This window comes from Vigna unguiculata, chromosome 1 (assembly GCF_037176805.1).
Source record: "Vigna unguiculata cultivar grain cowpea cultivar isolate G323 ecotype 2 chromosome 1, ASM3717680v1, whole genome shotgun sequence".
NCBI classification, from domain to species: Eukaryota; Viridiplantae; Streptophyta; class Magnoliopsida; order Fabales; family Fabaceae; genus Vigna; species Vigna unguiculata.
The window spans coordinates 3,945,056-3,959,660 of NC_140792.1; the positions used below are offsets into that span (position 1 = coordinate 3,945,056).

A 14,605-nucleotide genomic window follows, 5' to 3' on the forward strand; every position below is an offset into this window, starting at 1 on the left:
TTTCTAAAAATTCGTGAGGAGTTTATATTCTGAACAGATTTTATGTGTTTGGAGAAAATCTAAATTGTGTTTCAATCCATTAGAGAAATCTAAATTGAGTAAACAGACAAAGAAGGTTCTGCTGGAGTAATTAGCCCAGAAATCTGATATGAAATGGGTTTTGTAAAATAAGGATTTATAAAGTAAATATCTTCCATAAGTCATAGATGTTTATAACTTTAAGGGTGAAGCCAGCTTTTGCAATAGAGATTTTCTTTCGTGCATGAGATCCTAAGGGAAATCAAATCAACCATGTATCACTTGACCATTCATCCTATTAGTATATGCTTTAATATCAGATATATTAAAACAGTCATAAGTATGCCACATCTCAGATAAAAAAAGCAGTTTGGTGATTTCATTTGCCAGACAAACAAATCTTTTGTGATTTGTATTAATGTTTTAAGAACTTGGATTTGGCAAGATTATACCAAAATCAATTTGTCCTTCCAGACAGATTATAAACCTTTTCTATTTCATATTGATGACATCATGGGATGGATTTTGCAAGCAGAAACTGTACTTTCCACAAGGTCACAGTGAACGGGGAAAAGTAATATATAATCCAGCTTGTTGTAGTGTTACCACAGAAACTTGTGGACATTGTAACCAGACTTGTTGATGACAGAGTAATAAGTTTTGCACTACAAAATTTAACCAAAAAAAAAAATTAAAAACACATAACAAATACACAAGTTTCAGCACATTTGAACAATATTTCATTTATATATCTATATCATTACATGAAAAATGTTCTATCGCGCCTCTAAGGATGAAATTGAAACTTCATTTATTGAACACCTTTCATGTTGCTTTGAAGATCCAGTGTCAGCTATATTATCTTTTCCTATATAGAATCCAGGTTGGCCTGGTTTTGGTAGTAATTTGTCACCATTTAACATCAAAACAACAGATGACATATTAGGCCTATTTTCTGGATTCTGTTGTACACACAACAGACCCACATGAATACACCGTAATATTTCTAAACATAAGTCTGCACCATCATCTAATATCTCATCCATTAACTCCAATGGCCTTTCTTCATTCCATAATCTCCACGCCTAAAATAACGAAAAGGCATAACAAGAGTGAGTTCATTCCCTTCTCAAAATTTCAATTCAAACATATGGAAGTTTCAATAGATGATAAAACTTAAAGCAAAGTTTCACTTTCCTATGCTGTTTTACTTAACTTTTGGATGTGGATGTGGATTTTACTTTCAACTATAGTTCAATTACATTGAGTATGCATGAATTAGTTTTCATTTTAAGTTTCATAATTCTTCAGGTCTGACTTGGACAAACAAATAATGTATCAAAAGATATATTATACAAAATCCACTTCAAGCTTACATGGCCAAGAAGGTTGAGAAGATGATGGTGAGGGTCACGAAATCCACGATTCTTCCTTCCACTAATTATCTCAATAACAATTACTCCAAAACTGAAAACATCAGATTTGGTTGAGAAACAACCATGCCCTGCATATTCTGGAGGCATATAGCCACTGCAAAATAGTATCAAAGTAAGGAGAAGTGGTTGTGTACAGGCATATATAGCTTTGTTAAACAAAAAATATGTTTCTTACTGTGTTCCCATCACTCTGTTTGTATTTGCTTCAGCTTGATCTGCTCCAAATATTCTTGCTAATCCAAAGTCTGATATCTTTGGAATCATATTGTCATCAAGAAGAATGTTACTTGTTTTGATGTCTCTATGTATTATTCTTAGTCTAGAGTCTTGATGAAGATACATAAGACCCCGAGCAATTCCGTCGATAATTTTCAACCGTTTAGTCCAATCTAGGGATTTGCCTTGCAATGTATCTGGCAATATTCATTTTGTAAGTTAGCATGGAAATAACACGAAGGTAAGATAAAAATTAAAGCAAAAAAATTGATGGGTGAAAGACCAAACCAAAAATAAAGTAATCCAAACTTCTGTTGGGCATGAATTCATAGATCAACAACTTCTCATCTTGTTGAATAGAACAACCAAGAAGTTTTACAAGATTACGGTGTTGAAGTGTTGCCATCAATTTTACTTCATTTTTGAACTCCTCAGTTCCCTGTCTCGAAGTTTTTGAAAGTCTCTTAACCGCAATCTCTTGTCCATCTATCAACGTTCCCTAGCAATGATTTTGGAACACTTGGTACTTGACATCAATATGAATAACTAGGTAACCAAGAACAAATTTGACCACCTACCTTGTGTACTGTTCCGAAACCACCTTCTCCTAACTTGTTTCTGTTAGAAAAATGATTTGTGGCAATATCAATGGTTGAAAAATTAAACATCGTTGGTAAGTTGTTGCCTTCCTTGTCCATCATGTGCTTCCAAGGAATAGATTTTTTCACTGCTCCCAATGTAGTAGGAGACATGAATTGCTTATAAATAACATTATTATATTTGTGCTTATAATGTAACCCAGATAAATAGACATTAGGTGAACCAGAAAACAAACTTGAGAATTGAAAAATAATCTTTCATTTCAATGTTATTCTTTTTTTTCATTGTAATGTAAAATACTTCAAAAGTTATAAATTGTTCACCTGGCTTGGGTAGCTTCATCCCTTTTATACGTTTTGAAGTTGCCCACACAAGAACTGTTAGTCCAACTATGAATGTAACAAGTCCTACTATAATCCCTGCAAGTCTCTTTGGACTTAGGTCCCTCTTATTCCTTCTTTGATCTGAGGAATGAAATTAGTGTTAATCCACAAGTAGCTCTAATCTTACAATTCAGGGAAAAACAAGAAAATGAAAGGCATGTTATACAGAACAATTTCAACTTGGAAGCTGATTTGTAATCTCTTGTTCCAACTTCTGACACATGACTATTGGCCATAGTATACTTGTTCATGGTAAGCAGAATCTAGTATTGTTATAATTTCATTCTATTAATTCCAACTTAACATAAATTATATTTCCTCTAAACCTGAAAAAAAAGGCACAAGAGGGATTTGGAATGAAATTACCACGTTCAGAGAATGGCATTCGTATATGAATTTCTTGCCCTCGATCGGTGTGAGTTCTCAGGTCCACAAGGTCACCGAACCAAAGCAAGCAACCACTCCCACCATCTCTAATATTTGAATTTGCATATGCAGTACAAGAGCAGTTTCTGAAACACAATGTCTCACATTCCTCAAGGCTCAAGCTCCTGTCAAACCAGGAAGAAGACGTTTCTGGAAACTTTATTCCTCTGTACTCCTTAAACCAATCTCCATTATCACAACTTAACTTTGTTCTTCTCACACAACCACCAGACCAATCATGAGAATCCCACTTTGCTAGAAACTTTGGTGTGAAACCTTGCAAGCATTCACATATTGGAAGCTTATTAATATTGCAGATAGAGTTGACACCACAAGTGCCAAAATATTCACACTGATCTATTGGATGACTGTTTACAGTATCCCAACTTTGTCTTTGGTTTGACCATAGAAAACGCTCTGTACCCCCTCTTGGATTGAGCTTGAGCATTGTTCTACTAAGAACTGAACTGTTTAACGTTTCATATCCATAAGTAACCCCTTTGTTAGTGAGCTCAAAAGAGAAATTCAAGAATCTGTGCATTCTGTCCCAAGAAACACCACTGAAAAGATAGCCATTCCAAGGCCCTGTGCTGTAAAAAATTGTAGTTCCCTTTGTAGTAACTTGTTGAGGAAAGCCCCTTGTATCGATCTTATAATAAAACTCACCTTCAGCTGGATCTTCATTGTCCCTCCAAGACGTGAGATACTGATATGGACCAGTAACAAAATCACTTTTCAGTTTCATCCCTGCAAGGAAAGTGTCTCCAGGATAATCAAAGCTTTCCCACAAGAAATTCTCTGAGCTCTCTCCATCTTTCACAACAAGGTTTCCTGAATCTAAAAGCTGCACAACTGGTTTCACTGCAATTTTTGATGAGTTGGAGGACCACACTCTGCCTCCGGAGCCATCAAGAATGACAAGATCTCCTTGATGAGTAAGTTTCAGAACTGCTGTTGAGTTTTGTGCTGGGACATTCCTGTTGGCAACCCACACAATAGTCCTAGGTAATATGCTCTTGTACCATATACCAAAATATTGTCTTCTTGAGTTTCCAAAGTCAAAAAACCCTGCTTCAAAGGTTCCTGCAGAAGAAACAAGGGTTTCATGGTATTGTAAGGACTGATTTGGGGTGATAGTAGAGGAAGTGGGCATGAAACAAAAGAAAGTAGTGTAAATGATTAGCATGAGAATTTGTTGGCTCTCCATTGTGTTTCTGTAGGTTTTGTTATGGTTACTGCTACCATCATCCTCTTAATCTAATAATCTATATTACATTCAAACTGGTTAGTCAACTCTGCCATTTTGTCCTTTTCAAAATTTCGTTTTGAAATTGATTCTAATTACATTGACAGGTTAACATTTTCCACTCAGTTTGGTGTACTTCCTGAGGGGCCACACATTAACTCACTAAAGTATTGATCTATGCAAGTTAACTACGAACGGTTGACTTACCCATTCCTCAGTATTTTCTACGAACTTTCGTCAGCCAATTTCTTTGACATCAGGATTCAAATCCTTAGAAGGTTGGGCAAAACTGCCAAGTCTTTGTATTCTACTATTGTCCTTTTATTTTTCTTATTATACTAAAAATGATACATATCAATATTTATTATATCCAACTAACTATTTATCTAACTATTTATTTCAGCATATTTAAGATTAGGAATCGTAATCAGTCAAAACAAGCACAAATGGTATGTATCACTATCCGCTCCATCGAAAAAAAAAAAAAAACTTGAGAGTGATTAAGAGAGAGTGTTTGAGAGTTAGAGAGTTTGAGTAGCCTAGCTAATAGCATGCCCCTGCCTAAAATATGAGAGTTAGAGAGTTTGAGTATCACTTAAGATTAAGCGTCAACTATGAAAGCTGGACTCTGGAGATGAAGATTTTCCTTACATTTTGGGAAGTATGGAATGTGGTCGAAAATAGACACCAAGAACCAGAGGATAGAAGAACATACAATTGCCCAGCTTGCTGTGTTGAGAGTAATGCGAGTGAAAGACAAAGTATATGCGTTGTACCAAGTTGTCGATGAATCCGACTTTGAAAAAATAGCAAATGCTAAATCTTCAAAAAAAGCATGAGACATATTGGAGAAGGATTATAAAGGGGATAATCGTGTGAAACAGGTTAGGCTTTAAACTCTTAGAAGCGAACTTGAAACCATGGGGATGAAAGAGGCTGAAAGAGTTGTCGAGTACATCTCCCGTGTTGAGAATGTGGTGAACCAGCTTAGAAGGAGGAATGGAAAGACGCTATCCACTTACTGAAAGGTGGAGAAAATCTTAAGGTCATTAATCCTGACTTTGAAAATATTGCTTGCACAAACAAGATGTCCAAGTACTTGTCAATGATCTCAATAAAAAAGCTTACCAAATCACTTGAGAAGCACATGAGCAGCGAAAAACAAAGAAGAAGGAGGAGTTTCTCATCAAACACTTCAAACAAAGGAATAATATTCTAATATTAATAATTCATTAAATCTAAGATAATTTAAATATATTATCTTTTTTAGTTTTTTAAAACGTCTCTCAAAAGTAAAATCATTGCAAAATTTTGAATTTTAAAAGGAATAATATTTCCAATACGTCCTATTATATAAATCAAGACAAAAGACTTGTTAATTTCTATAAAATAAAGAGTAATATTAACTATAAAAAATCATATGCAAATAAAATTACAATTAATTATATATTATGAAATCCGTCATACTTAAAAAAAAATTTGAAATTGGACTTTTTTTATTATATATATATATATATATATATATATATATATATATATATATAAAAGATGATTTTTTTCCCATATTTATTTTTTAATTTTATTTTTTAAATAATTTTTTTAATAAAATAGTTATTTTACCAATTTTATCTATGCCTTCTTTTTTTAATTTAATCGTTGTTTTTCGAATTGACCTCTTTCTAGACATAACCTTTTGAAATTAAAAAATTAATTATAAAATAAATAAAAACTAATTATAATAAAGTTATAAAGATTAATTATATTTACTTTTATAATTATCTATATATATATATATAAAGTGATTATTTTTTAATGTTTTTTCTAATTTTACTCTTTAAATATTTTTTAATAAAATAATTATTTTATCAATTTTACTTCTTAAGTGATTTTTTAAAAATTTAACTGTTTTTTTTCAACATATCAGTTTTTTAGGTTTAATCACTTTTTTATTTTAAAAAGTTAACTATAAAATAAATGAAAACTATTTATAATAAAATTATAAAAAAAAATATTTAAATTTAATTTTATAATTATAATTATAATAACAATTTTATTTTTTTTATCATTATAAAAAAAGTGAACACATATGACATGTGTTTTTACTAGCATCAAAATTATTTATATTTAATTTTATAATTATAGCATTACCAATAATAATAATTTTATTATTTTTTATTACATTATATATACCTATATAAGGGATTCTTTTTGTCAACATTTGTTTTTTCATTTTACCCTTTAAATAAATGTTTTTTTAATTAAAATAATTATTTTACCATTTTAACACTTTTTAAAATTTAAACCTTTTTTTTATTTGACATTTGTTTTAAACTTAAATATTTTTTAATTAAAAACTTATGTAAAAAATAAATACAAACTATTTACAAAAAAGTTATACAAATTAATTATACTTATTTTATAATTATAATAATAACAATAATAAAAATTTTATTAATTTTATTATCATAACAAAAGTGAAAAGTGTGTGTTTTATTAGTATATATAAAGAAGATGTTTTTAGTGTTCATATTTATGTTACAAATTTTCAGTTTGAATAATTTTTTTAAATTAAAATAATTATTTTATGAAAATTATTTAGATCTAATTTTTTGATTATAATAATAATAGTTTTATTAATTTTTTTTATTATAAAACATTTAACACATGAATTTTCACTAGTATATAAATAATTATTATAACATCTATGATAGTATTTAAGCTTTAAATAAAATGTATAGATATAAATAATATAATTATTTTACACTTTTTTAAATAATATATAATGACAATTTTACACTTTGAATAATTTTTTTAAATTAAAGTAATTATCTTATCAAAATTATTTAGATCTAATATTGTAATTATAATAATAATACTTTTATTAATTTTTATTATTATAAAAAATTTCTATTATAACATCTTAGATATTATTTAATAGTATATATATAATTATTGTAAGATCTATGATATTATTTAAGATTTAAATAAAATATATAGATATAAATAATATAATAATTTAGAATTTTATTTTCATTTTTAATTATTAAATAATATAAAATTATGCAAAAAAAAAGTTCAAATCAATATTCCAAATTGTAAAAACAGTAATATTAAAAAACTAAAACAATAAAATTAATTTCAATAGCTTTATTTATTAAATACAATTAAAGTATTATCAGATCAAAATTAGGAGAACTGTATGTATTCATGAATATATTGTTTTACCTACCTCCAAAACCCATTCCATTTGCTTTTAATAACTATATTATATATGAACTTAATTTTTAATTTTTGAAGGGAGATCTCCCAATGAGAATTTACTATATTTAAACAGGTGTAAATATTATTTTGTAGGTAAGTTTTATAAGGTTGAATTAGAGGTATTCAAATATTTTTTCAGTAAGATTTCTTGTTTGTTAGACTTATCGTGTTATCTCTATTTTTTATATATTTATTGTTTATAAGATATATAGTCTTATACTCAAGTAGGGGTGGGCATGGATTGGATTTTTAATGATCCAATCCACATCTATTTTAGATCCAAATAATTAGATTAGATTTTTGACCCAAATCCATATTTTTAGCAAAAGTAGTTTGGATTTTTTTTAAAATCCAGATCCAAATATTTGGATCAAGATTTAAATCCAATCCAAATATTTGGATCAAGTTCAAAATCCATAATCCATTTTTTATAAAAGAAATTTAAGTTGAATTTTTTAAAACTTGTGTCATTAAGGCCCGGATGGAGCCGACGACCTGGACGACCCAGATGGGCTCGACAACCCGAACAGGCTCAACGACCCGGACAGGCCGGACGAGCCCGACAACACGAACATGCTCAATGACGCGAACGGGCCGGACGACCCGAATGGGCCCGAAAACCCGGATGGGCCAGACAGGTCAGATGATCCGGATAGACTCGTCCAAAAAGTCGGGCCCAATCAGGTAGTCGAGCACGTTCGAGTCGTGGGGTCCGTCTGGGTCGTCGGGTACGTCAAGGTCGTCAGGCCCGTTCGCGTCATCGGGCATGCCGGGTCATCAGACCTGTTTGGGTCGTCGAGCCTGTCCGAGTCGTAGGGAGCGTTTGGGTCGTAATGCTCGTTCGGGTCTTCGTTTCGTCATGTCATCCAGGTCGTAAGGCCCATGTAGGTTGTCAGGCTCGTCCGGGTCGTCAGGCCCGTCTGAGTCGTTGGGCTCGTTCGGGTCGCCGAGCCCATCTAGGTCGTCCGCCCCATTCGGGTCTTTGGTATAAAATGCTTATCCCTAGTTGTTATAAAATGCTTATAATCTAAGTGATACTCTTCCTCTAATGCATGTTGCAGCATGCCTCCTAAAACCCTTGCCTAGGTAGTTCACGATTTTAGATTTTGTAGATTTAAAACCAATACTATTGAACCCATGTCCACTCACACACCAAACACATACTCTAACTACTAAGCCACATGTCCTCCTATATGATATAAAGAACATCACCAATTTATAAACGCATATATTCTTCATGCTATAATTAAATAAATAAATAAAATAAAATAATAAAACAACAAAAGTTCTTATAAAGCATCAAGCACTTTTACACTTCACCTAAATACTCTAAGTTTTTCCTAGTTTTTCCTAGGTTTTACATGATTCGTTGACATAGAATTTATAGTCACAAAAGCATATAATGTTAATTTAATATAATTGTGAGAAACCTCTTTTAAAATTATTAGAGTTGGTTTTAACTACTTCCAAATTAATTTAAAAAGAAAATCTCATTCAATATTTAGTGACAATTATAACTACCATGAAAATATAACTTTTTCAAAAAGAAATTTATTCAATATTTAGTAGCGGTTGTAATGGTCACCAAAGTAATTTTTTTTATAAAATAAAAATAAATGCAACAAACTTAACCAAAATACAACTAGAAAGAAAATAAATAAACGTACATAGAAGAAAAGTTACATAAAATATATAACTTTTCTAAATGTAAAATAAAGGACCTATATTTGGACACTAAAAACATATGCAAAAGAAATTAAGGGCTCAAAAGAGTAGGGACACTTAATAGTCTTTGGAAACTTGGACCCTTCACTTATCTCCTAATGGTCTTTGTAATCATAATATTCATTTACTTTTGCAATCATAAGTGTATATCAACACCCCCAGCTGGCCCTTTGGCCAAGCGACCCTAGGATAAACGGTCGAACATCGCCCGCTACAGGTGGACTATCTAGCGTTTTATTGATGTTGCAATCTCTTTGGAATGATTTTAGGGAGCTCACAATCAAACGACCCCGAGGACAAGCGGTCGATCGGTTACACTTCATGTAATTGAAAATCACATTCAAATCCCTCTTAATGTAAACACCGACAACGCTGGCCATGACTGACCATTCTCATCCAACTATTTGAGTGCAACAACATGACCGATCAGGCTGCGGATATGAAGAAGCATCAGTCGGGCAGATCAAAAGATAAATATCAATACATCTAAAGATTAAGGTAAAAAAGGTCAGTAATTAAGTTTAAAAAGCATTTGGATCGTAATTAATAATACCTTAATCACATGCCCATATCAAAGACTATAAATAGAGGCCCAAGGTAAGTTGGTGAGAACTTTTATCTCGCATTTTTTACAGCATTAATTACATTCACCCAAACAGACTTGAACTGACTTAAGCATCAAAGCCTAATTGACAGGTACCCCAATCGTCTGGACAACTGAACGGAAGGAAAGGAAAGAAGACTGAACGAAAGAAGTTGCAAAAACAAAAGGAATGTTGAGTGAAAACAAATTAAGTGTTTTAGATAGGTGTTTGATCCTTACACCAGAAACAATAAGCATACTTCAATCTTGAATTAAAATGAAAATTAATCTCTAACCAATTAATTGATTACTTCAAGTAGCAGTCAATTATCTATACAAAATCATATTTTGAACACTCATAAAATAATCATTAATATTTTAAGATGATCAATTATTTTGTTTATGATAACTGCTTATGATACAAGATAAGATAATCAAATATGTATGCAAATGATATTTTTAACAAAAATAAATTATATTTTAAAGTGATTGATTGTTTTATCAACATTATTAAACTCAATATTTATGCAAATTCGTGAAAACTTTTACAACTCAGACAGAAAACTCGAATTCTAAACTTGTAAGACTTTATTTCACATAAAAAATTATTAAAGAATAACCAAGAGGTTTGTCAGAATGAATATGAATCAGATTAATCAGTGTTTAGCTTTTGATAAAATAAAATAAAATAGAGGGAGAGGGAAAGAGAAAAGAAAAGACACAATGAGATAATAATATATGCTTATGTTATTATTGGGGAAGAAAAAGAGATTTGTTGTATATTTTGCAACAACAAGTCTTTTCCTGGCAGTAGCCACCACGAGGATAGGAAGTATTCACGCACTCTTTGTTACAAACATTGTTATCATGACAACTCCCAAAGTCGATGAAGCAAATAACCAACTCTCCTCTATCACTTCTCACATTATTCTCAATATCCCTACCTGAACACACAACCAAACCAATGCACATCATTCCCAACAAAACTGTTAATATTTACCACTACACTTCCATCCTATTTAAACACCACAAACATTAATAATGCTACTTAATGGTCACTTTCACTTTTTGGAAGTCAACTCTTTTAATGTTCATATTATCTCGTCACTGTCATGGATGAGACTATTTTTCTTATCCAACACGTCTTTAATGAAAATAATAAAAGTGACTTGTCCTCTTACATTAATTATAATATCATTTTGTATTAATGATCAGTTCACATTTATTAACACGTGAAGAAACATAATCAAGATGACAGAGCAATTGAATAGTCATGCCACATAGGTAACGAAAAATAATTAACAAAAAAAATTAATGAAAAATATTAACTATTTCTAATTAATTTAACATAAATAGTTTCTTTTATTTTACATTATTGTATTATGTATTCTTCCTTTCTTTTTCTAAATATACAATTATGGCTAAAAAAAATATAACAATATTGATATAATAATAATTTATTATTATTATTAATAATAATAATAATCGATGCTCCACTCATAGATATTTACTTTTTTATTAATGTACATATTCGGTCCACAAATTTACTAAAGAGTTTTGCCCAACAATGTCCAATCAATATTATTGGCCTAAAATGGTTAAATAATATTAACCGAGATATTTGTTGGTACAATCACTATATATTAATATAATAATATTAACTGAGATATTTGATTACATCATAAATATCCTTTTATAACATATATCAATAAAATATATGGTTAATCTGGTCAAATAATATACTATTGTTATTATCATGTTGATTTTAAATAAATGTGGTAATTTTTTAATATCTTTATTGCATAACATATTTCATAAGGCCGAGAAATCCTATAAGTACCCATGGTATTTTTCTAGGAAGTACAATTATAATGCATGTTAACTATTCTACTGATATAGATTCTAAAACTTTTTTACTACATGAGTGTTAGATAGTCTTTTATAGGTGTATCTCTTCCTTTGAAACAACGAGGGATTCAATTCTAGTCATCAGAAACATTCAAGAAACCACTAAAATCTTGCCGCCTGTCTATAGATCCATGCCTCAAATCCTGCTTATATTATGGGATAATAAAAAACTGTACCTTTCATTTCAACCAGATAAATTATTAAATATTTTACATATTAATACAAATACAGTTTAAGTAACCGCCTACCGTATTCAATATCAAATTTGAGTTATCATTATATGGGTTAATAAAAATCACTATCACTAGACGTGGAACTCCAATTTACAAGCTATCAAAACATTGCAGAGAGTGAGTTTAAACAACGTAGTTTCTTAGTTTCTGAAGTACCGCAAAAACACGTATAAATGCTTCCTTAGTTTCTGAAACATTGAACATCAGTATGCATAAAAGATATATAACAATAGATTACAGAGTAACTACTATATAATAATGTAATAGTTTATAAACCACTGTACTTCATCGTCCGACATGAAAATAGAACGGAGGAGAGGGAGAAGAAGATTCCTCCTCAGTCGACTCCTCCACTTTTTTATACCCATTTATATGTATGGAGAGGGAGAAGAAGTTTATAAACCACTTTTTTATATGTATGGCTAATTTAAGTATTTTTTTCCCCTTATTTTATTTTGTATAGTTTTTACTATATTTATCCCATTTTATATGTATTATTTATGTTGTAGTACTAATATAAAAATAAACAATTCCACAAGTTGCTCCAACATCACTTATTATATTTGATAGAAGAAATGATCCATATATTGTTCTTTGTTTTGTGTTTAGTGAATAGCCATGATAGTCATAGAGTTCATGGCATCCAACACACTCGAAGAAGATTTGGAGTTGGAAAGACAATTACAACTTATTAACAAATCTCCTCTGAAAAGCATTCATGTATTATATATTTTTATTATATTTCATTATGCATATTTCTTCTTTAGTTGAATTTGATGTCATTATTTGCTTTAATAATTTTTTTTTACATATTGTATATTTTTATTTTGTAGACAAAATATGGATATATTGTTGATTGTATTGATATTTACAAACAACCAGCATTTCATCATCCTTTATTGAAGAACCATAAGATACAGGTACATTCTTTTGAATATTTTCAAATTTAGTCAATTTATAGACTTTTTTTCCTGGTTATATATCTTTTATTATTTAATAATAGAGAAAACCCAGTTTTCAAAACTCATTTGGAAAGAAAACGGTGGAGAATTCTACTACAAAATTCTTATTTGAACTTGAGAAGAAAGAATGTCCAAAAGGAACGGTTCCTATTAGAAGAACAACAAAAGATAATCTCATCCAAAGAAAATTATTATCAAATAATCGCATCTTGGCTAAAAATATTTCGGGTGTTCATGTAAGTTTTTTCTTTCTTGTATGACAAAATTGAAGGTGTCATTAATTTGTTTCTATATTCACCATGTAATGTTTCAATTTGAATAATTATTTGAATCTTTTAAATTTTGTAGCATGAAAAGTTTATCTCTTATCAACCGCTGGTCCTTATTATAAAGTTAGTGGAACTAATAACGTTTATAATCCACAAGTTCAGAGAAAGGATCAAATGAGCCTTTCTCATATATGGGTTCGAAATGGACCGATAGATGCTAGTAACAAAATCACTTTCGGATGGCATGTGAGTTTTAGCCTGGACCGACCGGTGTGAAAATAGCTTCCAGGAGTTGAAGCAGAAGCTGACCAGTGCTCCCATGTTGGTGATCCCTGATACCAGTAGACTCTTTGAAGTTTACTGTGATGCCTCCCATCAGGGGTTAGGGTGTGTTCTGATGCAAGAAAGGAGAGGGGTTGCTTACGCCTCTAGGCAGCTTAAAAGTCATGAGAAGAACTACCCCACACACAATCTCGAGTTAGCGGTTGTGGTGTTTGCACTGAAAATCTAGAGACATTATCTGTATGGTGCTCAGTTCCAAGTTTTTAGTGACCACAAGAGCCTGAAGTACCTGTTCGACCAGAAAGAGTTGAACATGAGGCAGAGACGATGGATGGAGTTCTTAAAGGACTTCGACTTCGAGTTGTTATACCACCCGGGGAAAGCAAATGTGGTGGCCGATGCCTTAAGCCGAAAAATAGTTCACGCATCTTGTATGATGGTCAGGGAGTTGGATTTGGTGGAGCAATTCAGAGACATGCGATTGCAAGTGACTTTAGAAGAGGATGTCATTAGATGCAACCATCTTACAGTGTCTAGTGATTTCCTCGTCCTGATAAAGGAGAGGCAATTATCTGATCACAAGTTGCAGAGAACAGTGGAATTGCTTGGCACTAAGAAGGCCAAGGACTTTGTAGTAGGGAGGGATGGGGTGTTAAGATTCAGAAGCAGGGTCTGCATACTTGAGGATTTGGAGGTGAAGGGCATGATTCTCGAAGAGGGGCACAAAAGTCGTTTTAGCATGCATCCAGGCATGACTAAAATGTACCATGATCTGAAAGAATCCTTCTGGTGGTAAGGAATGAAGTCAGATGTAGCTCGGTATGTGTCATCCTGCTTGACCTGTCAGAAGGCTAAAGCAGAACACCAGAGACCTGGAGGGATGCTACAACAGTTAGAGATCCCGGAATGGAAATGGGATAGCATTGCTATGGATTTTGTTACCCATTTACCACGGACGGTGAGGAGCCATGATGCCATATGGGTGGTAGTAGACCGTCTGACCAAGAGTGCCCATTTCCTAGCAGTAAACCTGAGGATGTCCATGACGAAGCTGGCA

At 31.6% G+C, this 14,605-nt stretch overlaps 1 protein-coding gene and 1 long non-coding RNA gene across 2 annotated transcripts in view; both read right to left on the reverse strand.

Moving 5' to 3' along the window:
- Positions 1 to 579: 579 nt before the first annotated feature.
- On the reverse strand, positions 580 to 4,322 carry LOC114173441 (G-type lectin S-receptor-like serine/threonine-protein kinase At4g27290). The gene is made up of 7 exons (XM_028057851.2): positions 3,020 to 4,322; positions 2,594 to 2,734; positions 2,249 to 2,397; positions 1,959 to 2,169; positions 1,630 to 1,867; positions 1,395 to 1,548; positions 580 to 1,103 (listed from the first exon to the last, which is right to left on the reverse strand). The coding sequence occupies exons 1-7, from the start codon at positions 4,284 to 4,286 to the stop codon at positions 795 to 797; spliced, it is 2,469 nt and encodes an 822-aa protein (XP_027913652.2). The 5' UTR covers positions 4,287 to 4,322; the 3' UTR covers positions 580 to 794.
- A 6,298-nt stretch (positions 4,323 to 10,620) lies between these two features.
- Positions 10,621 to 14,605, reverse strand: part of LOC146888638 (uncharacterized) — a 35,673-nt gene continuing 31,688 nt past the window's right edge. Inside the window, exon 2 of the long non-coding RNA XR_014993051.1 lies at positions 10,621 to 10,838. This is a non-coding gene — a long non-coding RNA (uncharacterized LOC146888638). The remainder of the gene's footprint in view (positions 10,839 to 14,605) is intronic.

Bases quoted from the DNA above. Each gene is read 5' to 3' on its own strand.
- LOC114173441 (XM_028057851.2), bottom strand. From the start codon at position 4,286: ATGGAGAGCCAACAAATTCTCATGCTAATCATTTACACTACTTTCTTT. The intron at 2,735-3,019 runs GTAATTTCATTC...TTCATTCCTCAG, and splicing joins AATGCCATTCTCTGAACGTG to ATCAAAGAAGGAATAAGAGG. The intron at 1,104-1,394 runs GTAAGCTTGAAG...TCGTTATTTTAG, and splicing joins TTCTCAACCTTCTTGGCCAT to GCGTGGAGATTATGGAATGA.